Genomic DNA, 27,996 nt, shown 5'->3' with positions numbered 1-27,996 from the left:
GCTCCTGAAAGAAAACAGCATCATGACTGTGTCTAACTCATTTCTTGTACAAGTATTCCCAGTGAAAGACAAACCTCAATGAAAGCGACATGGACATGGCATGCAGTTGATCACTGTGTTTTACTGTTCATTCAATTGCAACAACTTTCCTGCTGTTTGTTGGCCAAAAAAAAAGAGAGAAATCTTTCCTTTCCCATGTGCAGCTGGTTTTCTGTGGAAAGCTAGTGGGAGTTGGTGTAAAGGAGTTTTAACACTGAGCGGGTGAATGCAGAGGACAAGAGTGATGTGAAGAAAAGTGATGCAAGTCCCATGGGGCCAGTGTGAGCAGAAATGGGGTGGGGAGGCTGAGGAGGACCTTTGTCCACACAGTAACACAACAGAACTCATTGGGAACATTCCAGATTGGTACCAGTTGCACAGTGCTGCTTAAATGTTTTGTTTATACTCAAATATAAATAAATAAACAATAAACGACTGCCGGATTCGGCCACTTTAAGCTCTCTCCAGGTAACTCTCCATTTTGCTGAACAAGTTCTGAAAACCTGAAGAGAATGACAGGAAGGCACAAGGCTCAGGAGGCTCTTTAGGTGGTAAGGAGCCCCAGGCGGCATTTGTTGCTGAGTCCATCAACCTCCAGTGCAGAGAGAAGTTTGCACAAAGTGCTCAACAAGACAAAGTCAGAAGTAACAGTGAAGTTACTTGGAGCATTAATGGGCCCACTGAGGAACATTAACAAGCCAGCTTCCCAAGGGACTTGTTAGAGCAGATAATTGGAAGCCACAACTACAGGCAGGCAAAGGCACTGGCATGGTGGCTCTGATGCTGAGAAACTTCCCCTTTGTCTTATGAAGCAGAAAGGCCAAACCTTGATCTCCAGACTTGGCAGGGAGATCCTGTCCCTCATGTTGGCTCAGGGCCCTTCCTGGGGCAGGAAATGGAGAATTGTATGATGTCAAATGAAAGTCAGAAGGACAGAAGATCCCAGGCTCTGCATGGGGTGCAAGGACACTGTGAGGTTCATGTCCCATGTGTGCCCTGTGTCTCATCACAGGATGTGGGTTGTAAGAAAGGCCCAGTCTGATCATGTAGTCAATCCCAATGAAACTCTGAATTCTGATTTCTCATTTCCAGTGCCCTCCTTTGCACACCCTCCCATAGTTTGATGTTCTTTGCATACTGCGGTGCCCAGAAGTGCACCCAGTGCTCCAGGTGAGGCTGCAGCAATGCAGAGCAGACAGGAACTATCCTTTCTGTTACCCACCTAGCAATAACTAGTTTCCTGTGCTCCGTGGGACCGCTGGCCTTCCTGGCTGCCTGGGCACACTGCTGACTCACATTCAATTTGCTGCTGACCAGGTCCCCCAATCCTTTTCAGTCAGACCGCTCTCCAGTGTCTCATATCCAGTCAGTGTGTATGTCCAGGGTTGCCCCTACCCAGGTGCACAATCAGGCTCCTATTATACTTTATGCACTTGGTGCATAGTACCAACTGGTACCCACTTCTCTGACTTGTTCACATGTCTCTGCAAGACCTCTCCACCCTCAGTGGAGGCAACAACACCTCCAACCAGCAAACTTGCTCAGAACATCTTCAAGTCCTGCATGCAGTTCATCCACAAATACATGAAAGAGAAGTGGCCCTAAAATGGAACCCTGGGGTACCCTGATAGTGACCATCTACCAGCCCAATGGAACCCATTGGCTATAATCATTCGGGCCTGAATTATTGGCCAACTGCTCACTGACCACATCCTGTTTCTGTCTAACCGTATGCTGGACATTCTGTCCAGGAGGGTGCTGTGAGAAACTGTATCAGAAGCTCTACTGAAATCCTCACGGATAACATCAGCTGGCTTACCTTGGTCAACTAAGTGGGTAACCTTGTCAGAAATGGACCATAATTAAACAGGACCTTCCATTCAGAAAGTTGTGTTGGCTGTGACCAGTGACAGAATTGTCCTTCAACTGTTTTTCAGTCACTCCCACCATCATTGTCTCCATAATTTTATCAGGCTCTGGAGTGAGACTGACAGGTCCGTAATTGCCCCTGTCACATTTCTTGTTCTTCCTTACAATGAGACAACATTTGCTAGTTTCCTTTCAACTGGCATGACCCCAGACTTTAGATGCAACAGAAATGAGAGCCCAGAACAAACTAAAGTGTCATCTGTGAAAGAACGTAGATGGGCCCCAGCTTTGCAATGCCTTGAACTCCAGAGTATGCCACAGATGGAGCAGAGAGGAAGATCTGCCTCTTCTGTTGTGACCTCACCCATTTTCTATGTAGAATAACACTACATGATACATGGGGACTGTGTCTCTGCTTCGCTCTGCTCACAGAGGAGAGGTGCGGGGGGTTGCACTCATGTCTGTGCAGATAAACTCACTTCCTCTTAAACTCTTTTTCCTCTGTAAACTATTCCACTATTTGTATCCTGATTTACACTTCCACACACCCTCTGGTACACTTCCATATGCCATCAACAATTACACTTTATTATGCCGTCAAGACAGTTTGTCAAACAATACTGTTTTTTAGATCCCATATACACCCTTACTACCATTTATCTTTCCATTAACAGTCTGTATTGTCCAGTTATAAACACCTCAACGCAGAACCAGCCCTGATTGTCCCACCTCTCTCACACAGTTCCTTGCAAGCAGAACTTAGTATTACATAAATTGGTTGACACTCATTAAATATATATATATATATATATATATATATATATTTAATTATGTTATGAATAAAAGGAATACTTGGGAGACTGTGGGTACCCTACGAAGTGAGGGGGGTATTCTGGTGACGGGGGATGTTGAGACGCTGGAGATACTGAAGGCATTCTTTGCTTCTGTCTTCAGTGAAAAAAGCTCTCCCTCAGGAATCCCAGAGCCTGGAGCTTAGTGAGGGTCTGGGGAATGGAAGACTTTACTTGCATTTAGTCTGGGAAGAGGTGGTCCGTGAGCACCTAGGCCACACTGATGTTCTTAAAGCCATGGGACATGAAGGGGTGCATCCATGAGTGGTGTGGGAGATTGCAGCAGTGACTGCTGAACCGCTCTCTATCATCTTTGAGAGGTCTTGGAGAATGGGGGAGGTGCCTGAATACTGGAGGACAGCCAGTGTCACTCCGGTCTTCAAAAAGGGCAAGAAGGAAGATCTGGGTTATTACAGGCTAGGCTGCCTCACCTCATTCCCTGGAAAGGTGATGGAGCAGCTTGTGTTGGATGCCAACTACAGACAACTGGAAGAAAGGGAGTTTATCAGGAGTAGTCAGCATGGGTCCACCAAGGGGAGGTCATGCTCGACCAACCTGGTAGCCTTCTATGACATTTTCACTGGCTTTGTAAATGGGGCGAGAGCAGTGGATGTCGTCTACCTTGATTTCAGCAAGGCATTTGATACTGTTCCCCATGACATCCATAGAACAAAGCTGAGGAAGTGTGGGATAGATGAGTGGACAGTGAGGTGGGTTGAGAACTGGCTGACTGGCAGAGCACAGATTGTCGTCGTTGGCGGTGCAGAGTCTGGTTGGTGACCTGTAAGTAGCGGTGTTTCCCAGGGGTCAGGGCTGTGTCCAGTCTTGTTCAACATCTTTATCAGCAAACTTGACAAAGGAATAGTGGCCATACACATCAAGTTTGCTGATGAAACAAAGTTGGGAGGATTGGCTGACATGCCTGTGGGCTGTTCTTCCATTTTGCGGGACCTGGACAGGCTGGAGAGCTGGGCAGTAAGAATCCAGATGGGGCTTAAAAAAAGCAGGTGTAGTGTCTTGCACCTAGGGAGGAATAATTGCATGCACCAGGACAGGCTGGGGGATGAGCTGCTGGAGAGGAGCGCTGCAGAGAGGGACCTGGGTTTCCTGATGGATGACAGGTTAGCCATGAGCCAGCAGTGTGCCCTTGTGGCCAAAAAGGCCAATGGAATTCTGGGGTGCATAGAAAAGAGGGTGGCCAGGGTGTCGAGGGAGGTGATCCTTCGCCTCTAATCTGCCCTGGTAAGGCCTCATCTGATGTACTGTGTCTAGTTCTGGGCTCATCATTAAAAAAATAAAAAATAAAAAATAAAAAAATAAAAATAAAATACACGGATCTCTTGGAAACAGTGAAGTAAAGGGCTACAAAGATTGTGAAGGGTCTGGATCATCTCCCGTATGAAGAAAGGCTAAGTGAGCTGGGTCTGTTTAGCCTTGAGAAAAGAAGACTGAGAGCGGACCTGATCCAGGTCTATAAATATCTGAGGTGTAGGTGGCAAAGTGGTGAGACCAAACTCTTTTCATCCGTGTGTGGAGACAGGACAAGGGGAAATGGCCGGAAACTGGAGCATAGGAAGTTCCACATGAATGTGTGCAAGAACTTGTTTACAGTGAGGGTGACGGAGCACTGGAACAGGCTGCCCAACGGGGTTGTGGAGTCTCCAGCTTGTCTGGAGATAGTCAAGACCCGCCTGGATGCCTACCTGTGCACCTACTTGGTGTTCCCCAGAGGTCAGTGCTGGTGACTTTCCTCTTCAGTTTCTTTATTGTTGACCTAGATGAGGGCATCGAGTGAAACCTAAGTAAGTTTGCAGATGACACCAAATTGGCTGGGAGTGTGGATCTGCCTGGGGTTAGAAAGGCCCTACAGCGGAATCTGGACAGGCTGGAGAGCTGGGCTGAAGCCAATGGGATGAGGTTCAACAAGACCAAATGCTGCGTCCTGCACTTTGGGACGTGGAATGGACTTCCCAGGGGTGTGGTGGATTCACGGACCCTGGAGGTGTTCAAGGAATGAATGGATACTGTGTTGAAGGACATGGAATAATGGGAGCTATTGGTGATAGCTGAACAGCTGGACTGGATGATCTTGTAGGTCTTTGCCAACCTTGGTGATTCTATGATTCTATGCTATTGTGTCCTTGTCTGTGTGCCCTTTTAGTTTCAGCAAACACTCTCTGGGAGGACTCACCACATGTCTGGAATTAGTCACTGACCACTAGAAATCTGGTGTTAAATTCAACAGATTTGAATGTACTGTCATGATGCTGTTGTCTTTCAGGAGCTGTTGACCATGAAAACCCCAAACATCTCAGGAGAGACAAGTGGGAAGGATAAATATGACATCCTCTGTTACTGAGCTGGGCTGGGCTCCTGAGACACAGGAAGCTCATAAAAGTGTGTGGTGCTGTAGAGACAGCTGTGCCCAGGAGCAGCTCTTGTGCACAGCACAGCCTGCAGCTGACAGAAGGAGAGGAGAGAAAGGGGAGAGAGCTTCCAGGATGAGTGAGGTGTGAGCAGCCTTCTGAGCACGCTGCAGGAACATTGCTAACAGACCATGACAAGGTAAGTCTCACTTCAGGCCATGCAGCTGCTGTTCATAGAGGGCTAACTATAAATTGGACATTCAATAGCAGATCTAGGTGCAGACACTGCATGTTTCATTACTGTGGAAAAAGCCTTCTGCTCCAGCTGAGGGCTTCTGTGCTGCAGCATCAGAGCACAGCCCTGAGGGCTGCAGGCGGGTGCCCAGGGCTGTCCTGCAGAGCAGGGTCCCTGCTGTGCCCCAGGGGCTGTGTGCCGGCTATGGGACTCTGCCGCCTGCCAGGCTCAGCACTCAGCCTGCCCGGGGAGCTGTCCAGGGTGCTGCGGGGAGACGTGTTGGGGGAAGGAGCCCCCCGGCAGGGCTTGTGCTGCCACAGCTGCTGCCTGGGGCAGGGGATCACAGCTCCACTGTACAGCAGGATGTTTGTGAGGGTCCTTTGCAAGAGGAGAGCCAAGGCAGGGATTTTCCATCTCCTGTTCTGAGTAAAGGCAAAAGGGAAGAAATCTAAAACTGGCTGTCACAGCTCTGAGAATTTATCTTCAATCAATTGCTTGTTTTCTGAACAGTCACACATGATATTCTTTCAGTCTCCCCTTTCTCAAATCATGGAAGCAATTGAATTTATCGTATTTTTTAGCAGTCATGAATAATTCACTTAACCTGGGAACAGGCAGCTTTTTCTAAGTGAAGTTGAACAGCACAGAGGCTGGGTTTGGGGTTGTAAGAGCAGTTGGGGTAAAGATATGAAACACATGAAACAGATGAAAATATCCAGGGAGACGGGATAAGAAAAGGAAATAAGAGGAAGGTTAGAGCTCCAAATGCTGCTTCTGCTTAAGGAATGCTGAACTACATGAAATTAAATGCAAGTAATGGTGCTAAATCTACATTGTTGAAGGAGAATGAAAACACGTCATATTATACCACGAGGAGTGTCTCTGAGAATGTTCTGAACTTGTCATTACCTTCTGCACTCTGAACAGGACTCCAAGCCCAGGAACAGCAGATGCCCAACAGCAGCTCCATCAGCGAGTTCCTCCTGCTGCCGTTGGCAGACACGCGGCAGCTGCAGCTCCTGCACTTCTGGCTCTTGCTGGGCATCTACCTGGCTGCCCTCCTGGGCAACGGTCTCATCAGCACAGCCGTAGCCTGCGACCGCCGCCTGCACACCCCCATGTACTTCTTCCTGCTCAACCTGGCCCTCCTCGACCTGGGCTGCATCTCCACCACTCTCCCCAAAGCCACGGCCAACGCCCTCTGGGACACCAGGGCCATCTCCTACGCAGGATGTGCTGCACAGCTCTTTTTCTTTGTCTTCTTCATCTCAGCAGAGTTTTCCCTTCTCACCATCATGTCCTATGACCGCTACGTTGCCATCTGCAAGCCCCTGCACTACGGGACCTTGATGGACAGCAGAGCTTGTGCCACCATGGCAGCAGCTGCCTGGGGCGCTGGGGTTCTCAGTTCCCTGCTGCACACTGCCAGTACGTTTTCACTGCCTCTCTGCCAAGGCAATGTTGTCAACCAGTTTTTCTGTGAAATCCCCCAGGTCCTCAAGCTCTCCTGCTCAGAATCAAATCTCAGGGAAGTTGTGTTGCTCATTTTTAGTGCCAGTTTAGGATTTGGGTGCTTTGTTTTCATAGTTGTGTCCTATGTGCAGATCTTCATTGCCGTGCTGAGGATGTCCTCTGAGCAAGGACGGCACAAATCCTTCTCCACGTGCCTCCCTCACCTGGCCGTGGTCTCCCTGTTTCTCATCACTGGCTTTTTTGCCCACCTGAAGCCCCCCTCCATTTCCTCCCCACTCCTGGATTTGATGGTGTCATTTCTGTATGCAGTGGTTCCTTCAACACTGAACCCTATTATCTACAGCATGAGGAACAAGGAGATCAAGCACGCTCTCAGCAAGGTGTTGCAATACGCACTATTCCTGCTTCCATAAAGTGCACATTTTCCTCACACATTTTCCCAGTGATGGTTCTTTATGTTTTATGCATCTTTGATTGTTTGATTGTGTGTGATATGGCAACCCGCAAAAAAATGTTACTGAACTTATAAATAAAATTTTATTTCACTTCTTTCCCACCTAATTTCCATTTTCTCACTCCAAGAGCTCGTGTAAGCATGGAACCAAATTCCCTGAATACGTTAAAACATACCTAAAATGCTTGCAAAATAGACATTTGTGGGAGACAACAGGAGAAGTGCAATGACCATGATTTATAATCAGCAAGTCTCGTTTATTGCTTTGCTACATGTACATTCATAGCGCAGATAATTAGCTCATACACAGTGCAAAGCAAAGCTCATCGTTGGTTCCCAGTTACATGTCAACCCCACCTACCTTTGTGCCTTGTGGTTATCGTCCTGATAACCACTGTCTTGCTGACTCCCCAAAGCCGCGGCCAACTTCCTTATCACACATTCTGTTGTTCTCATTATCCCTGCACCTGACACGGTTGCTTGACCAGCTGCACTGTATCTACATGGCCTTTCTCAGCTAGCCAGTCATCAATACAACTCTCCACACTTCCCCATTTTCTTTTTGCATAACTAAGTTGGCTGAAGCGGCTCGGTTTACCAACCGACTAATCATATTTTGCAAGGAAGTCAGTATAAATGGTAGCAAACACAGGATTAAAAGGATTATTCCGACAAACACTAAAGCATATTCTATGATATTCCTAAGCCATGGGCCGAGCCCCAAGCCTCTTTTTTTATTAATTAGCAAGCTACAGCCTATAGAATAACAACACTACTCATATTAATAACAAAACCATTATAACTCAATCAAGGCCTCGACTGACAATACTCTAAACATGAGAAAAGAAACAAATCAAACACAACATAACAACATTAATGTTAAACCTACTAAAAAGAACAAACACGTTTGCTCTGCAACCTAAGTTTCTGCAACCTGGAAATAAATCCATGAGGGTCCCATTGTGTTAACCTGTAACTAGTTAGGAAAAGTCTTCAACTTTCATATACTCTGATATATTGATTCTTAATGACCACTAAAATTTGTGCAACATATGCTTTTAGGATGCTCATAGCCATGCCTTGGTGCTAATAATTGATAATGATCATGCAAGTTTATGAAGTAGCATGTCAAATAGAACCAATTTTAGAGGACAAATGTGCTAGAGTATCACTAGGGGCATTATTACTTATCTCGGTCAAGTTGTGTTGCTCCTATTTAGTTTCAGTTTAGTCTTTGGGTGCTTTCTTTTCATAGTTTTGTCCTATGTGCAGATCTTCATGGCTGTGCTGAGGATGCCCTCTGAGCAGGGACGGCACAAAGCCTTCTCCACGTGCCTCCCTCATTTGGCCGTGGTCTCCCTATTTGTCATCACTGGCTTTTTTGCCTACCTGAAGCCCCCCTCCATTTCCTCCCCACTCCTGGATTTGACAGTGGCATTTCTGTATGCATTTGCCTGCATGTGAGCTCCTGCTCTGAGTCCTTGGTCCTTTAGCACAAAGGCAGTTGCTCACACACAGAGGCTGGGTGATGCCCAAGGTGTCTGGGCTGCTCCTTGATGTGTGACAGAGTTGTAAAGCATGTGGGAAATTCCTGAGATAGAAACCTCATTCCTGAGCATCAGCTAAGGGCCAGAGAGGGGAAAGAAGTATTTCTGGTCATCGTAAATGACCTCAAAGTGCCTTTGTCACCCATCTCGCCAGAGTATGCAGAGTTTCTCTGCTAACTAAATGGATGAGCTCATTGAAGAGCCAGATCTTTCTCTGTTCTCCATCTGCTGCATATTCCGGAGCTCAAGGCAACACAAAGCTAACATATGTCGTTATTCATCAACAGACATAACCTCAGTTTTCTGTGGGCTCTCAGGTGAATGGCATCGGAAGCAGCCTCGTGTTGTGCATCTTCTCTGGGCTGTCCCACACAAATGCAGCTGCAAATGCAGCACAGGGCCTTCAGGAAAGCCATGCCCTAGGAGTGTCCTTGCTGCTACATCAACTCCTAGACCCACAGTGGGACTAATCCCTGTGTGCCACCTTCTGCACACTAAGAACATAGATGAGCTATCCAGTCAGTCTATGTCCAGTGATGCTTTCCAGTCTGGATGTTTACTTCTGTGGGTTTGCACTAATGCAAACAACAACACAAAATAAGCTAGAAATCCTGGTATAGCAACAGGCCTGAGCTCTTTTTTGGACCACAGGGGCACAGTTTAATGGCTTCCACAACTGCAGCACAAAGGGGATAAAGAGTCTTTAGGATGGATAGGTGAGGATACAAGGAAGGGTGACTGCCCTGTGTGAGAGTGCACAGAGCTCTGCCTGGGGATGGCAGAGCAGCCAGGTCAGAGCTAATGGAAATGGCAAACAGAGGAGACCAACAGTGCCTGTTCCCAGCTTCCTGATCAGGAAGAGCAAGTGGAAGGCGCCCTTTGCAGGCAGATGGAATCCTGATGTTGTCAGGCCTGTATCCCCTTTAGGGGCCTTTCTCACTCCAGTATCTTCTGCAGGGACAGCACAGCAGGGCATGTGCCATCCAGGAGATCCGAGGAGAGCACAGATGGCAGCTTCTTGACCAAGCCGTGGTGGAACCAAAGAGGAGAGGTGCTCTGCTGGATCTCATACTCTCCGGCAAGGAAGGTCTGGGGGTAATTGTGAAGGTCAAAGGGGCATCAAACCATGTGCAAGACGCAAATGGATCTCTTTATATTAATTAAAAAATTAATTAATGTTAAGGCTGTAAGCTTAAATGATGATCATAACTGTCAATAAAACTGAGACAAAGATTGAAGACAAAGATAGAAATCAATGAAAATGTGTTAACCCTTCTCAACATGAGAAAATCTCATGTGTCCTGTCCATTTGGAGTTGTAAATATGAGTACTTGAGGGGATTTTGTGCCTGTTTTTCTTTTCCCATATTTACGATCTTTTCCAGAACCATGTTTGCAGGACACAGATGCCTTCATGTTCAGGGACACAGACAGCGGTGCCAGTGCCAATGACCTGTGACTAAAGCCCGGCGTCCGCTGCTGCTCTTCCCTGCTGCCTATTTGATGTCCCTCATCCTCCAGGTGTCTCCAGCTGTCCTAAATGAATGGCCGTGGTTAAGGCCACGTTTTCAGCAGGCCATCTGGACACACGCTCCTCCCACTGCCCACCAGATTTCTCCATCCCTTGCATTTTGTTCAGTCAGATACCTCCCAATTATTATCTGTCTGATTTCTGACTTTCAGGGGGATTACTCAAATTTGCTCCATCGCTCTAAAATCTGATGGACTGTGTTGTCAACTCCTTCACCGTGATCCTATCTATCCCTTCCTATCTATTCCTTTTCTTTTTCTTCTTTTCCTTTTTCTCTTTCTTTTTAAAGCACAAAGTCTGAAATATCTTCATTAATGTCAGTAAAGGTGAGGAAAAGAGTTGAAGGTAGAAATCAATGAGAATGTGTTAACCCTTCTCAATTTGTGAAATACTCACAAGTCCTGTTCAGTTTTAAGTTGATACCTCCCAACTACCTGGCTGATCTATCCCAGGGAGATTACTGGAATTTGCTCCATTCCTCAAAAGTCTGATGGACTCTATTGCCAAATCCTTCACTGTGATTCTATCTATCCCTTCCTGCCTGTGTCTAACTCATTTCTTGTACAACCATTCCCTGTGAAAGACAAACCTCAATAGAAGCAGCTGGGACAAAACATGCAGTTGATCACTGTGTTTTACTGTTCATTCTATTGCATCACCTTTCCTTCTGTTTGTTGGCTAAAAAAAAAGAGAATACCTTCCTTGCCCATGTGCAGTAGGTTCTCTGTGGAAAGCCAGAGGGAGTTGGTGCAAAGCAGGTTTAACACTGAGCGGGTGACGGCAGAGGAGAAGAGTGATGTGAGGAACAGTGATGCAAGTCCCATGGGGCCAATGTGAGTAGAAACAGGATGGGGAGGTTGAGGAGCAACTTTGTCCACACAGAAACAGAATAGAACTCAGTGGGGGCATCCTGGATTGACATCAGTTGCACAGTGCTGCTTTAATGTCTTGTTTGAACACAACTATAAATAAACAGACAATAAATGTCTGCTGGATTATTCCTCTTTAAGCTCTCTCCAGATATCTCTCCATTTTGCTGAACAAGTTCTGAAAACCTGAAGAGAATGACAGGAAGGCACAAGGCTCAGGAGGCTCTTTAGGTGGTAAGGAGCCCCAGGCGGCATTTGTTGCTGAGTCCATCAACCTCCAGTGCAGAGAGAAAACTGCTCAAAGTGCTCAACAAGACAAAGTCAGAAGTAACAGTGAAGTTACTTGTAGTATTAATGGGCCCACTGAGGAACATTACCAAGCAAGCTTCCCAAGGGACTTGTTAGAGCAGATAATTGGAAGCCATGAGTACGGGCAGGCAAAGGCACTGGCATGGTGGCTCTGATGCTGAGAAACTCCCCCTTTGTCTTATGAAGCAGAAAGGCCAAACCTTGATCTCCAGACTTGGCAGGGAGATCCTGTCCCTCATGTTGGCTCAGGGCCCTTCTTGGGGCAGGAAATGGAGAATTGTATGATGTCATATGAAAGACAGAAGGACCAATGATACCTGGCTCTGCATGGGGTGCAAGGACACTGTGAGGTTCATGTCCCATGTGTGCCCTGTGTCTCATCACAGGTTGTGGGATGTAAGAAAGGCCCAATCTGATCATGCAGTCAATCCCAATGAAACTCTGAATTCTGATCTCTCAGTTCCAGTGCCCTCCTTTGCACACCCTCCCATAGTTTGATGTTCTTTGCATACTGCGGTGCCCAGAATTGCACCCAGTGCTCCAGGTGAGGCTGTAGCAATGCAGAGCAGACAGGAACTATCCTTTCTGTTATCCACCTAGCAATAACTTGTTTCCTGTGCTGCATGGGACTGTTGGCCTTCCTTGTGGTCTGGGAACACTGCTGACTCACATTCAATTTGATGTTGACCAGGTCCCCCAATAGCTTTCAGTCAGTCCGCTCTCCAGTGTCCCATATCCAGTCAGTGTGTATGTTCAGGGTTTCCCCTACCCAGGCAACATTTTTACCCAGCCTCTTTTTTACCCAGCATGCTTTTACCTTCCTTGATGCACTCCAGGGGACTGTTGACCTTCCTGGCTGCCTGGGCACACTGCTGACTCACATTCAATATGATGCTGACCAGGACCACCAGTCCTTTTCAGTCAGTCCACCCTCCAGTGTCCCATATCTAGTCAGTGTGTATGTCCAGGGTTGCCCCTACCCAGGTGCACAATCAGGCTCCTGTTATACTTTATGCACTTGGTGCATAGTACCAACTGGTACCCACTTCTCTGACTTGTTCACATGTCTCTGCAAGACCTCTCCACCCTCAGTGGAGGTGACAACTTCTCCAACCAGCAAACTTGCTCAGAACATCTTCAAGTCCTGTGTGCAGGTCATCCACAAATACATGAAAGAGAAGTGGCCCTAAAATGGAACCCTGGGGTACCCTGATAGTGACCATCTACCAGCCCGATGGAACCCATTGACTATAATCCTTTGGGCCTGACTTATTGGCCAACTGCTCACTGACCACATCCTGTTTCTGTCTAACCGTATGCTGGACATTCTGTCCAGGAGGGTGCTGTGAGAAACAGTATCAGAAGATCTACTGAAATCCTCAAGGATAACATCAACTGGCTTCCCTTGGTCAGCTAAGTGGGTAACCTTGTCAGAAATGGACCATAATTAAACAGGACCTTCCATTCAGAAACCTGTGTTGGCTGTGACCAGTGACAGAATTGTCCTTCAGCTGTTTTTCAGTCACTCCCACCATCACTGTTTCCAAAATTTTACCAGGCTCTGGAGTGAGACTGACAGGTCCATAATTGCCCGTGCCATCTTTCTCGCTCTTCCTTACAATGAGACAACATTTGCCAGCTTCCTGTCATCTGGCATGACCCCAGACTTATGTAGATGCCATTGAAATGAGAGCCCAGAGCAAACTATGGTGTCATCAGCGAACAAACGTAGATGTGCCATAGCTTTGCAATGCCTTGAACTCCAGAGTATGCCACAGATGGAGCAGAGAGGAAGATCTGCCTCTTCTGTTGTGAGCTCATCCATTTGGTTATGGTTATCAGAATATCACTATATGCTCCATCCAGAGGATTTATCTTCCACTGAACACTGCAGGAGAGCCAGTGTCACTCCAGTCTTCAAAAAGGGCAAGGAGAAAGATCAAGGTAATTTCAGGCTAGGCAGCCTCTGTTCCTTGAAAGGTGATGGAACAGCTTGTGCTGGATGCCATCTCCAGGCAGTTGGAAGAAATGGAGGATATCAGGAGTAGTCAGCATGGGTCCACCAAGGGGAGGTCATGCTCGACCAACCTGGTAGCCTTCTATGACGTTTTCCATGGCTGAGTGGATGGGGCGAGAGCAGTGGATGCCATCTACCTTGATTTCAGCAAGGCATTTGATAGTGTTCCCCATGACATCCATATAAGAAAGCTGAGGAAGTGTGGGATAGATGAGTGGAAAGTGAGGTGGGTGGAGAACTGTCTGACTGGCAGAGCACAGAGGGTTGTCACTGGCAGTGCAGAGTCCAATTGGTGACCTGTAAGTAGTGGTGTTCCCCAAGGGTCGGTGCTGGGTACGGTCTCGTTCAACATCTTTATCAGTGAACTTGACAAGGGGATAATGGCCACCCTCAGCAAGTTTGCTGATGATATGAAATTGGATAGATTGGCTGACACGCCTGTAGGCTGTGCTGCCATTCACCATGACCTGGACAGGCAGGAAAGCTGGGCGTTAAGAAACCAGATGAGGTTTAACTAAAGCCACTGTAGAGTCTTGCACCTATGGAGGAATAATTGCATGCACCAGGACAGGTTGGGGGATGAGTTGCTGGAGAGGAGCTCAGCAGAGACTGACCTGAGTATCCTTCTGGACGACAGGTTGGCTATGAGCCAGCAGTGTGCCCTCGTGGCCAGAAAGGCCAATGGCATTCTGGGGTGCATGAAAAAGAGCGTGGCCAGCAGGTCGAGGGAGGTGATCCTCCCCCTCTTCTCTTCCCTGGTAAGGCCTCATCTGGAATACTGTGTCCAGTTCTGGACTCCCCAGTACAAAAAAGACAGGGATCTCTTGGAAAGAGTTCAAAGGAGGTTCACAAAGATGGTGAAGGGCCTGGAGCATCTCCCCTATGACGAAAGGCTAAGTGAGCTGGGTCTGTTTAGCCTTGAGAAAAGAAGACTGAGAGGGAACCTGATCCAGGTCTATAAATATCTGTGGTGTGGAGTCAAAGTGGAGAGACCAGGCTCTTTTCAGCAGTGTGTGGAGACAGGACACGAGGAAACTTGATCATAGGATGTTCTACACGAATGTGTGCAAGAACTTCTTTACGGTAAGGTTGATGGAGCACTGGAACAGGCTGCTCCAGGGTGTTGTGGGAGTCTCCTTCCCTGGAGATATTCAAGACCTGCCTGTATGCCTAGTGTGAGCCTACCTGGTGTAGGAAACCTGCTGTGGCAGAGGGGATTGAACTCCATGTTATCTGGAGGGCCCTTCCAACTCCGGTGATTCTGTGATTCTGTGTTTCTGTGAGTAATGGGCACCTGAGACTGTAGAGTTGTTTACCTGACCTCATGGATGAGTTTAGCAGAAGAAGAGACAGTTCTTGATGTATTCCCCATCTACTACAAATTCCAGAGCTTAGGGCATTCCACTGCTGTGACTGACTTGCAAAAATAAACTCTATAATCCAGAGATTGGTTATAAAGCAGTGTCACAGTTTACTTTGATTTACCTGTGGTCGTGATAGGGGGTAGTTGCCTCGTAGAGCCCCCGGCCCAAAAATAGAAGGGAAAAGGAGAATGGGAAAAGAGAACAGCGGCGACAATCTAAGGAGGAAAACTTATTTTACTAAATATGATATCGGAATACAAGATAACACAATATAATACAATATGATTGAGGTAAGTAAATTGAACAAAACAGAGAGAGAGTGCCTGAAAAATGAGAGGCCTACTGTGAACTCTAGGCGACACGGCTGGAACACTTCCCACTCTCTGAGAGTTCGAGAGAGAGAGAGCTCCAGCCTGGGAGCGAGATTATAGATGTCCTCCTCCCATGACTTAGCTCTGGCCGCTATGTCCTCTGGGATATGTAGTTCTTCTCCGAGAGCTGAGTATTCGGGACATTGTTATTCCACAGAATTGGAGTATGAACCTTTTAATGATCCATACTGCACATGATGTTATGGTGTGGAATATTGACAGCAACATTACAAAACCATGACAACAGGGGCAACTGACACTGATACTGCTGCCTCCTCTGATTGACCAAGATCGACTTGGAGGTTTCCCCTTTTGGATTGAGTCTCAGTTTGGAAACTCTATCTCTCCACAGTAGTATTATAAAGAGTTGGGTAAGCACAAGCTAAGGCCCAGATAAGCCATTCCTCCTCAGATCTTTCTGAACTGCACCATCCCTTAGTCAGTTACTTGCTTCATTTCTCAGGGTCCCACGGCTGTTCAAAAGTAAAATCCCATGACACTGGGTGTCCGCACACTTCTAAGCTCTCTCCTAAACCTCTCCATATTCTGCACCAATCAGCATTCTCCGGTTTTGGGGAAGGCTTCCCCCACAGAATGTAAATTACAGTTTCAAGGAACGCATTCAGAGGGACTGACAGCATGGTACCTAAGTTGGCACCCTGAGCATGCATAAGGAACTGGGATGAGCATCTGGAGACCAGTCCAAACACTGTATTGTCAGTTACATGAACTAGGATGGACAGGAACCACACAGGTATCTCTATCATGCCCTTAATTGATTATAGGTATGTGCAACTCTGACACAGAACATGAGGAACCAGAGTCAGAGAGCGGCTGGAATCCGGTCCAGAGTCCCACTCTTCTTCCTCTTCATACCAAGTCCTCCAGGGATGCCGAACCTGCGCCCCCACACCCCAGAAACCAAAATGCCCCAAACGGTGGTAACACAGAAAGAGGATATTAAATCCTTAAGTGCCACTGTTCTGCACGATGTTTTGTTGTAGAATACTGACAACAGAAATCACAAAGCCACAACACAGAGGCACTGACAGACGTGAACCTGAAAGCACAGACCCCAGCCAGGAGCCCAGGGATGGCCCGTCAGCTGTTGCAGGCTGAAGGCACCGCACAGTCTGATGAACAGCTGTGTGCTTCCTGCTGGACTGTGGGTTTCTGAGAACATCTGACCCTGACAGCTCCAGAAATGTCTCACAAGAAGGAGAACAGACAGAGTCACTGTATGTCCTTTATTCTGTTAAGGTACACAGAGAGCCTGGTTCATTATGTACAGTGCGTCTGGGCTACTACAAAGTTACAAGTTAAAGAGGAATTGGTTTGAGTAATGATGTTTCAGTGAAAAACATAACAGTATTAAAATAATAATAATAATAAATTACAGTTACAAAAGTTGATCAAAACAATGCAAAGAGTTTGCATCAGTAAAATCTGCATTACATGTCATGAATTCCAAATGATGGGCAGTCGAATGTTTGTGAAACACATTTGTTAATCACTTTCCTCACTGCATCCTTGACTTCCTGGTTCCTCATGCTGTAGATGAGAGGGTTCACTACTGGAGGTACCATGGAGTACAGAAGTGCCACCATCAGGTCCATGGATGAGGAGGAAACGGAGGGAGGCTTCAGGTATGCAAAAAAGCCAGAACTGAGAAACAGGGAGACCACAGCCAGGTGAGGGAGGCACGTGGAGAAGGCTTTGTGCCGTCCCTGCTCAGAGGGCATCCTCAGCACAGCAAGGAAGATCTGCACATAGGACTCAACTATGAAAACAAAGCAGCCAAAGAATAAAACGGCACTAAAAATGATAACCACAACTTCCCTGATGTAGGAGTCTGAGCAGGCAAGTTTGAGGATCTGGGGGATTTCACAGAAATACTGGTTGACAACATTGCCTTGGCAGAGAGGCAGTGAAAATGTACTGGCAGTGTGCAGCAGGGAATTGAGAAGCCCAGCACCCCAGGCAGCTGCTGCCATGGTGGCACAAGCTCTGCTGTCCATCAAGGTCCCGTAGTGCAGGGGCTTGCAGATGGCAACGTAGCGGTCATAGGACATGATGGTGAGAAGGTAATATTCTGCTGACATGAAGAAGAGAAAGAGAAAGAGCTGTGCAGCACATCCTGCGTAGGAGATGGCCCTGGTGTCCCAGAGGGTATTGGCCATGGCTTTGGGGAGAGTGGTGGAGATGCAGCCCAGGTCGAGGAGGGCCAGGTTGAGCAGGAAGAAGTACATGGGGGTGTGCAGGCGGCGGTTGCAGGCTACGGCTGTGCTGATGAGGCCGTTGCCCAGGAGGGCAGCCAGGTAGATGCCCAGCAAGAGCCAGAAGTGCAGGAGCTGCAGCTGCCGCGTGTCTGCCAACGGCAGCAGGAGGAACTCGCTGATGGAGCTGCTGTTGGGCATCTGCTGTTCCTGGGCTTGGAGTCCTGTACAGAGTGCAGAAGATAATGACAAGTCCAGACCATTCTCAGAGACACTCCTCCTGCTGTACTATACTTTATTCCTTCCCCTTTGAAAAATGGCCATTTAACTCCAGAACTTGTATTTATTTTTATGACCTTCACCATCCCTTAAGGAGTAGAAGATTAAGGAGCTCTTTCCTTCTGCTAATTTCCTAATCATATCCCAGCCTCCTGGATATTTTCCTCTTTACTGCAGCTGCTCTTCGAGACCCCAGCCCCAGCATCTGTGCACTTCAAATTGTCTTAGAGAAATCAGACTGTTTACAGGACAGGTTAACAATTAATGTCTGCAGAAAACGAGGAGAACAGAAACTGATCGTATCCTTTCAGGAAGGAGAGTCTGAAAGCACAACCTGTGTGACTGTTCACAAAACAACAGATGAACAGAAGAAATACTGAGGTGTTTCATTGCTGTGTTCAAAGATGACTGCCTCTTTTAGATTTGTGCCTCCTGTCCTCTCTCATTCCCTCAAAACAGGAAAAGGAAAATCCCTGCCTTGGATCCCATCTTGCAAATTACCTTGCAGCCATGCTGGGACACGCAGCCCTCAGGGCTGTGCTCCGACACTGCAGCACGGAAACCCACAGCTGGAACAGAAGTCTTTTTCTACAGTAAAGAAACACGCAGTGCCTGCAGCCAGATCTGCTATGGCATGTCCCTGATTAAGTTAACCCTCTATGAATAGCATCAGCATAGCCTGCAGTGAGACTTACCGTGTCATCGTTTGTGAGCAATGCTCCTGCAGTGAGCTCACATCCCGCTCACGCTGTTCACATCCTGCAAGCTCTCTCCCCTTTCTCTCCTCTCCTTCTGTCACCTGCAGGCTGTGCTGTGCACAAGAGCTGCTCCTGGGCACAGCTCTATCTCTGCAGCGCTGCCCACATTTATAAGCTCCCTGTGTCCCAGGAGCCCGGCCCAGCACAACAAAATAGGATGACATTTTCATCCTTCCCACTTGTCTCCCCTGAGATATCCCTGGGTCCTCATGGCCAACAGCTCCTGAAAGAAAACGGCATCATGACTGTGTCTAACTCATTTCTTGTACAAATATTCCCTGTGATAGACAAACCTCAATGAAAGCGACATGGGCATGGCATGCAGTTGATCACTGTGTTTTACTGTTCATTCAATTGCAACACCTTTCCTGCTGTTTGTTGGCCAAAAATAAAAAAAAGAGAAATCTTTCCTTTTACATGTGCAGCTGGTTTTCTGTAGAAAGCTAGTGGGAGTTGGAGCAAAGGAGTTTTAACACTGAGCGGGTGAAGGCAGAGAAGAGTGATGTGAAAAAAAGTGATGCAAGTCCCATGGGGCCAATGTGAGTAGAAATTAGTTGGGGAGGTTGAGGAGGACATTTGTCCACACAGTAACACAACAGAACTCATTGGGAACATTCCAGATTGATACCAGTTGCACAGTGCTGCTTTAATGTTTTGTTTAAACTCAAATATAAATATATAAACAATTAACGCCTGCTGGATTCGGCCACTTTAAGCTCTCTCCAGGTACCCCTCCATTTTGCTGAACAAGGTCTGAAAACCTGAAGAGGATGACAGGGAGGCACAAGGCTCAGGAGGCTCTTTAGGTGGTAAGTGGCCCCAGGGCACATTTGATGCCGAGTCCATCGAACTCCAGTGCAGAGAGAAGACTGCACAAAGTGCTCAACAAGACAAAGTCAGAAGTAACAGTGAAGTTACTTGGAGTATTAATGGGCCCACTGAGGGACACTAACAAGCAAGCTTCCCAAGGGACTTGTTAGAGCAGATAATTGGAAGCCATGAGTACAGCCAGGGAAAGACACTGACATGGTGGCTCTGAAGCAGAGAAACCCCTCTTTTGCCATACAAAGCAGACAGGTCATTTCCTGATTCCCAGACCCTTGGCAGGGATATCCTATCCCTCATGTTGGCTCAGGGCCATTCCTGGGGCAGTGGGATGGACATCTGTATGATGTTAAATGAAAGACAGGAGATCCCAGGCTCTTCATGGGGTGCAAGGATGCTGTGAAGTGCATGTCCCATGTGTGCCCTGTGTGACCTCGCAGGCTGTGGGATGTGAGAAGGGCCCAGTCTGAACAAGCAGTCAATCCAAATGAAACTCTGAACTTCAGATCTCTCATTTCCAGTGTCCTCCTTTGTACACTCTCCCATAGTTTGATGTCCTTTATGTTCTGTGGTGCCCAGAAGTGCACCCAGTGCTCCAGGTGAGGCTGTTGCAGTGCAGAGCAGAGAGGGATGATCCTTTCCTTTACCCAGCTGGCAATACCTTGCTTGATGCACTCCAATGGATTGTTGGCCTTCCCGGCTGCCTGGACACACTGCTGACTCACGTTCAATTTGATGCTGACCATGACCTCCAATTGTTTTCAGTCAGACCGCTCTCCAGTGTCTCGTATCCAGTCAGTGTTTATGTCCAGGGTTGCTCCTACCCAGGTGCACAATCTGGCACCTGTTCTTGTTATGCTTTATGTACTTGGTGCTTAGGACCAACTGGTACCCACTTCTCTGACTTGTCCACATCTCTCTGCAAGTCCTCTCCACCCTCAGTGTAGGTAACAGCATCTCCTTATCTGGTATCATCAGCAAACTTGCTCAGATCATCTTCTAGTCCTGCATGCAAGTCATCCACAAAATCATGAAAGAGAAGTGGCCCTAAAATGGAGCCCTGGGGAACCCTGAGGGTGACCGTCTAACACACTGGCATCCCTTGGTCAACTAAATGGATAACCTTGTCATCAAAAGACCTATAGTGAAACAGGACCTTCCCCTCTGGAAGTTGTGTTGGCTGTGACCAGTGACAGAATTGTTCTTCAGGTGCTTTTCAATCACTCTCACCATCACTTTCTCCATAATTTTACCAGGCACTGGAACGAGACAGGTCCGTAATTACCTCTGTCATCTTTCTTGCAGGGACTGCTGGACTATGGTGGTGATGATGGTACTCCTTAGTTGTTGGTGCCCCCCAAGTCCAACCGCTCTTCACCCACCATTAGAACTTCACCAACTAAGAAAAAATGACGGGTCATTGTTATTGGTGACTCTGCACTGAAGGGAGCAGAAGGGCCAATATGTAGACCAGACCCTCTACATAGGGAGGTCTGCTGCCTCCAAGGTGCCCGGGTTAAGGATGTGAGGATGAAAATTCCTTCCATAGTCCACCCCACTGACTACTATCCCCTATTACTGTTCCAAGTTTGTAGTGATGAGTTAGGCAGAACTTCCATGAGGACTCTGCAAAAGGATTTCAGAGCCTTGGGGCGACAGGTAAAGGGTTCGGGAGCACAAGTTGTGTTCATCTCTATCCCTCCTGCTTCAGGGAAGAATGAGGGATTCAATATAACGGGCCAACAGATCAATACCTGGCTCCGAGACTGGTGTGCCCGGCAGGGGTTTGGGTTTTTTGACCTTGGGTCCCACCGGTCAAAAGGGATCTTAAGGAGAGAATTGAGTAGGTTCATCCAGAGGGCTTTAAACTAGGTATGAAGGGGGGTGGGGCAGTAGCTGGGGCCACCAAAATGGAAACTGCATGCAGTGTCTCTGTGCTTTCAGGAGAGGGGTGTGCTTCTAAGCCCCAAGGTCTTGGCCCTTGGTGAAGGAGAAGGGTGACTCGCCTCCTTGTAGGAAAAACACGAGGGCTGGTGTTAAGCTGATGGCTGTGGAAACACCTAATAGTAGTCACAAGGCTATTAGGGCTGCTGCTGATTGCACTTCTCTGACTTGTCCACATCTCTCTGCAAGTCCTCTCCTCTCTCAGTGGAGGCAACAGCACCTTCAATCAGCAAATTTGCTTAAAAAATCTTCTAGGCCTGCATTCAGGTCATCCACAAAAACATGAAAGAGAAGTGGCCCTAAAATGGAGTCCTTGGTAACCCTGATCGTGACCATCTAACAGCCAGATGGAACCCACTATCTATAATCCTTTGGGCCTGACCTGTTGGCCAACTGTTCACTGACCACGTTCTGTTTCTTTCTAGCAATATGCAGGACATTCTGTCCAGAAGGTTGCTGTGAGAAATAGTCTCAAAAGCTTGACTGAAATCCTGAAGGATTACATCTCTGGCTTCCCTTTGTCAGCTAAATGGATAAACGTGTCATAAATGACCTGAATTTAAACAGGACTGTCCCCTCAGAAACTTGTGTTGACTGCGACCAATGACAGAATTGACCTTCAGCTGATTTTCAGTCACTCCCACCATCATTTTCTCCATAATTTTACCAGGCACTGGAGTGAGACTGACAGGTCCATAATTGGCCCTGTCTCCTTTCTTGTTCTTTCTTACAAGGAGACAACATTTGACACCTTCCTATCTATTGGCATGACCCTCAGCTTATGTAGATGGCACTGAAATGAGAGCCCAGAGGAAACTAAGGTGTCATCAGTGAAAGAACATAGATGTGCCATAGCTTTGCAGTGCCTTGTGTTGGGGTACTAAGCAGTCTTTGTAAGGATTTATCAGTGCATACAGTAGTTCTGAGTAGATGGAGTGTTCTAGAATAGCTGAGTTAGGCCTGTAGCTTAAGAGTTAGTGGGCGGGGGGTTTAGGTAGGTGTGTGTACAGGTTCTCTTGCGTGCATCGGGTTTTGCGCAGCGGGTGTACGTGTCTGCGTGGGATTTAGGATGGTATATAAGGAATGTGACGCAGCAATAAATTGAGAGAAGACATCATGGCATCCATGTTTGTGTCTCTCCCCCGGACAGTCGAGGTCCCGGGATAAGTCGGGTGAATTGGCGAATACGTCAGACCCCAAGGATCATCAAGTTCCAATCCCCGTGCCACAGGCAGGGTCAGCAACCTCCAGATCTAGCACTAGACCAGGTGACCCTATCCAAAATGGTGTTGAACACCTCTAGGGATGAGGTATCCAGTCTCTCTGGGCAGCCTGTCCCAGCACCTCCAGCACTCTTCTTGTAAAGAAATCCCCCCTGACATCCAATCTACACTTAGCCTCCTTGAGCTTTGTCTGGGGGTGATCTCCGGATATCAGTCTGGGACAGGGAGGTACAGACCCCAGGGAAGAAAAAAAAAAAAAAAAAAAAAAAAGAAAAAAAAAAAAAAGGAGAGACAAAGGAATAAAGGAAAAGAAAGGAAGGGGTTTGCCTCGTGACCCATCCAGCCCTGGGCCATGTGCTCCGGGAAAGGGAGAAAAGCAGAGAGCAAACAGATTGTTTTAACAAAGTAAAACAGAATGGCAACAATCTGATGGTACATTACTAAATGTAAGCAAATCAAACAGATGAGAGAGACAAAAGAACCCAAAGCAGTGCGAGGGAAGCACGTGCATTTCTCAGCTGTGAGCTCAGATGGCGAATGGTAGAGAGCTGCTGGGGTCTGGTCCAGAGTCTGACCTCACTTCCTCTTTGTGACAAGTCCTCCGGGGATGCCGCCCCTGCTTTCCCGTCCCAGAACCCAAACTGCCCAAAAAGGCGGTAACGTGGAAGCAAAGTGTGAACTCTTTAACTCCCGCTGTTCTGCATGATGTTCTTATGTGGAATACTGACAACAAAAATCACAAAACCACAACAGTGTGCTCATCCATTTAGTCAGCTGAGTAACTCTACTTGCTCCATGGAGATGGCTGAAAAAAACATTTTGAGGTGCCCTAAACGCTGGGGTCTGTTGTCATTAGGATGGCCAAGAATACCTCTTCCCTTCTCTGGCCTTCAGCTGAAGCTCAGGAAGGAGATGTCTATCTAAGGGATTTCCCACACAGTTTACAAGCACTGGCACACACCCAGGAGCAGCCCAGGCACCTTGGGCATCACCCAGCGTCTGTGTGTGAGCAACTGCCTCCCTGCTGATGACCGAGGACTCAGATCAGGAGCCCACATGCAGGCAACTCCTTGTGCACTTCTGAACTGAACCAGAAGAATCCCAGCTCCTGTGGGTATATGGGGTGCTGAATCCCATTTCAGCTCTAGGATTTCTGTCTAGGGATGAGATTCGCGCAATACCTCAGATGGATCGCTGCCCTGCACAGGGGAAGTCCACCCCTCTCTGTCCTTGTCTGTGTACTCTTTTTGTTTCATCAAACGATCTCTGGTAGGACTCCCCATATGACTGGAATTAATCACTGACCACTGGAAATCTGGTGTTTACTTCATCAGATTTCAAAGCACAGTCATGATGCTGTTGTCTTTCAGGAGCTGTTGGCCAAGAAGAGCCAGGGACATCTCAGGGGAGATGAGTGAGAAGGATAAACATGACATCATCTGCTGCTGAGCTGGACCAGGCTCCTGGGACACAGGGAGCTCATACAAGTGGGCAGTGCTGCAGAGAGACAGCTGTGCCCAGGAGCAGCTCTTGTGCACAGCACAGCCTGCAGGTGACAGGAGAGGAGAGAAAGGGGAGAGAGCTTACAGGATGAGTGAGGTGTGAGCAGGCTGCCAGCTCACTGCAGGAGCATTCCACACAGATCATAACACGGTAAGTCTCACTGCAGACCATGCAGCTGGTTTTCATAGAAAGTTAACAAAATTAGGGACATGCCATAGCAGATCTGGCTGCAGGCACTGCATGATTCTTTACTGTGGAAAAAGCCTTCTGCTTTAGCTGAGGGCTTCCATGCTGCAGTGTCAGAGTACAGCCCTGAGGGCAGAATGTCCCAGCACGGCTGCAGGCTGTGAATATGGGGCTGCATGCGGGTGCCCAGGGCTGTCCTGTAGAGCAGGGTCCCTGCTGTGCCCCAGGGGCTGTGTGCCGGCTATGGGACTCTGCCGCCTGCCAGGCTCAGCACTCAGCCTGCCCGGGGAGCTGTCCAGGGTGCTGCAGGGAGATGTGTGGGGAGAAGGAGCCCCCCGGCAGGGCTTGTGCTGCCACAGCTGCTGCCTGGGGCAGGGGATCACAGCTCCACTGCACAGCAGGATGTTTGTGAGGGTACTTTGCAAGAGGAGAGCCAAGTCTGGGATTTCCCATTTCCTGTTCTGAGGGAAGGCAGAAATGACTGGAGGCAGAAATCTGAAAGGGGCTGTCACAGCTCTGAGAATTTTCCTTCCATCCAAAAGTTGTATTGTGAAACACGTGATTTTCTTTCAATCTCTCCTTTCTCGCAGGGTGGAACCAGCTGTAATTATAATCATTTTCTGAAGACAAGAATAATTCACCTAACCTGCCAACAGGCAGCTTTTTCACACAGAAATTAAAAGTCAGAGGCTGGGCTTGGGGGGTTCTGAGAGCAGTTGGTGTAAAGATATGAGACATGAAACAGATAAAAATATCCAGAGAGACGGAGTAATATAAAAAAAAAGAAGAGGAAGGTTAGAGCTCCAAATGCTGCTTCTGCTTAAAAAATGCTGAACGACATGAAATTAAATGCAAGTAATGGTGCTAAATGTACACTGTTTTAGGAGAATGAAAACATGTCATATTGTAGCAGGAGGAGTGTCTCTGAGAATGATCTGAACATGTCATTACCTTCTGCACTCAGAGCAGGACTCCAAGCCCAGGAACAGCAGATGCCCAACAGCAGCTCCATCAGCGAGTTCCTCCTGCTGCCGTTGGCAGACACGCGGCAGCTGCAGCTCCTGCACTTCTGGCTCTTGCTGGGCATCTACCTGGCTGCCCTCCTGGGCAACGGCCTCATCAGCACAGCCGTAGCCTGCGACCAGCGCCTGCACACCCCCATGTACTTCTTCCTGCTCAACCTGGCCCTCCTCGACCTGGGCTGCATCTCCACCACTCTCCCCAAAGCCATGGCCAACGCCCTCTGGGACACCAGGGCCATCTCCTACACAGGATGTGCTGCACAGCTCTTTTTCTTTGTCTTCTTCGCTTCAGCAGAGTTTTCCCTTCTCACCATCATGTCCTATGACCGCTACGTTGCCATCTGCAAGCCCCTGCACTACGGGACCTTGATGGACAGCAGAGCTTGTGCCACCATGGCAGCAGCTGCCTGGGGTGCTGGGATTCTCTATTCCCTGCTGCACACTGCCAGTACGTTTTCACTGCCTCTCTGCCAAGGCAATGTTGTCAACCAGTTTTTCTGTGAAATCCCCCAGATCCTCAGGCTCTCCTGCTCAGAATCAAATCTCAGGAAAGTTGTGCTTGTCATTTTTAGTATCAGTTTATTCTTTGGCTGCTTTGTTTTCATAGTGGTGTCCTATGTGCAGATCTTCGTTGCTGTGCTGATGATGCCCTCTGAGCAGGGACGGCACAAAGCCTTCTCCACGTGCCTCCCTCACCTGGCCGTGGTCTCCCTGTTTCTCATCTCTGTCTCTTTTGCCTACCTGAAGCCACCCTATGCTTCCTCTCCATCCATGGACTTGATGGTGGCAGTTCTGTACTCGGTGGTACCTCCAACACTGAACCCTATTATCTACAGCATGAGGAACAGGGAGATAAAGGATGCAGTGAGGAAAGTGATTACTAAATGTGTTTCAAAAGCTGTGAACTGCCCATCTTATGGAATTCATATAATGTAATCCAGCTTTTTTTCTGAATCAAGCTCTCTTTTATTGATTGTTCCGTTCATTTCATATGTGTAATTTATAATTATTCTTTATATATATGTGTACTGTAATGTTTTTCACTAAATCATCATTAGTCAAATGAATTCCTACTCTGTTTGTACCTTTCTAGTGTAGCCCATACACACTGTACATAACGAACCAGGCTCTCTGTGAACCTTACGGAATAAAGGACATGCAGTGACTCTGTCTGTCCTCCTTCTTTTGGAGCTGTCAGGGTCAGATGTTCTCAGAAACCCACAGTCTGGTAGGAAACACAAAGCTGTTCATCAGAATATACAGTGACTTCAGCCTGCAACAGCTGACGGGCCATCCCTGGGCTCCTGGCTGGGGTCTGTGCTTTCAGGCTCACATCTGCCAGTGCCTCTGAGAGGCCAGCAGCAGCAGCTGGATTGCATGTTGTTTGTCACGTCCCCTCTTGCTCATTCCCTGTGATACCCTGCACAGGACAAGTTCTTGGATATGGGTTATCACATCATAATTTTCCAAGCTTCATAGAATCATAGAATCATAAAATTACCCAGGTTGTAAAAGACTTAGAAGATCATCAAGTCCAACCACAGCCTAACCATAGTACCCTAACTCTAACAACCGTCAGCTAAATCATATCCCTGAGCACCTCATCCAAACAGCTCTTAAACACACCCAGTGATGGTGACTCAACCACCTCCCTGGGAGCCCGTTCCAGTGTTTAGCTACCCCTTCTGTAAAGAAGTGTTTCCTAACGTCGAACCTGAACTTACCCTGGCACAACTTGAGGCCACTTCCCCTTGTCCTGTCACTTGTCACCAGTGAGAAGAGACTTGCCCTGTTCTCTCTGTAAGCACCTTACTGATACTGGAAGAGAGCATTAAGGTCTCCCCTCAGCCTCCTTTTCCCCAGACTAAACAGCCCCAGCTTCCTCAGCCTCTCCTCATAGGGTTGATTTTCCAAGCCCTTCACAAGCCTTGTTGCCCTTCTCTGGACCTACTCCAGTTCCTCTATGACTTTTTGTACTGAGGTGCCCAAAACTGGGCACAGTAATCAAGGTGAGGCCTCACCAATGTACAGGAGCAGGATGACTTCCTTAGTCCTGCTCACCACTCCATTCTTGATCCAAGGCATTATGCCATTGCCCCTCTTGTCCACCTGTGCACACTGCTGGCTTGTATTTAGCCGACTGTCCATCAGCACACCAAGGTCCCTTTCCATCAGGCAGCTTTCCAGCCAATTCTCGCCAAGCCTGTAGGGTTGCCTGGGGTTGTTGTGACCAAAATGCAGGACCTGACACTTGGCCCTATTGAAACACATTCCGTTAACCTTGGCCCATCGATCAAGCCTATTCAGGTCCCTCTGTAGTGCCCTTCCCCGCTCAGACAGATCAACACTCCCTCCCAACTTGGTGTTGTCTGCAAACTTACTGAGGGTGCACTCAATCCCCCCATCCAGATCATCAATGAAGATGTTAAACAGAAGCAGTCCCAGCACTGAGCAATGGGGGACACCGCTTGTGACCAGCCGCCAACTGGATTTTACTTCACTGTCCACAATTCCACTCCGTTGATCACAGCTTTCTTCATGGCTTCTTCCATTTTGGACACAGAGGTGGTCGCTGCCTCCAGGATGGTCTGTGGTTGAGGAATCCTGCACAAAGGTCGGATTAAAGTTACCCAGGTTCCACAGGAGCCATTCTGGAGCCTAGGCTGGTAGGTGGAAAGCTGCCCCTAATGAGATGACTGACATGAGGAGGTCAGGAGAAGCCTGGAGAACACCGATGGGAAACTGA

General features: G+C 47.9%; 1 protein-coding gene across 1 annotated transcript; it reads right to left on the bottom strand.

The window, feature by feature from the left end:
* Positions 1–16,745: 16,745 nt before the first annotated feature.
* On the bottom strand, positions 16,746–17,711 carry LOC140265162 (olfactory receptor 14C36-like). Its single transcript, XM_072361047.1, has one exon. The coding sequence runs from the start codon at positions 17,709–17,711 to the stop codon at positions 16,746–16,748; it is 966 nt and encodes a 321-aa protein (XP_072217148.1).
* Positions 17,712–27,996: the final 10,285 nt, after the last annotated feature.

The sequence above is a fragment of the Excalfactoria chinensis genome, unplaced genomic scaffold (genome assembly GCF_039878825.1).
Source record: "Excalfactoria chinensis isolate bCotChi1 unplaced genomic scaffold, bCotChi1.hap2 Scaffold_68, whole genome shotgun sequence".
Lineage (NCBI taxonomy): Eukaryota > Metazoa > Chordata > Aves > Galliformes > Phasianidae > Excalfactoria > Excalfactoria chinensis.
This window is presented reverse-complemented; position numbering and strand designations above follow the sequence as displayed.

Excerpts from the sequence above, each read along its gene's own strand:
- LOC140265162 (XM_072361047.1), bottom strand. The coding sequence starts at position 17,711 with ATGCCCAACAGCAGCTCCATCAGCGAGTTCCTCCTGCTGCCGTTGGCA.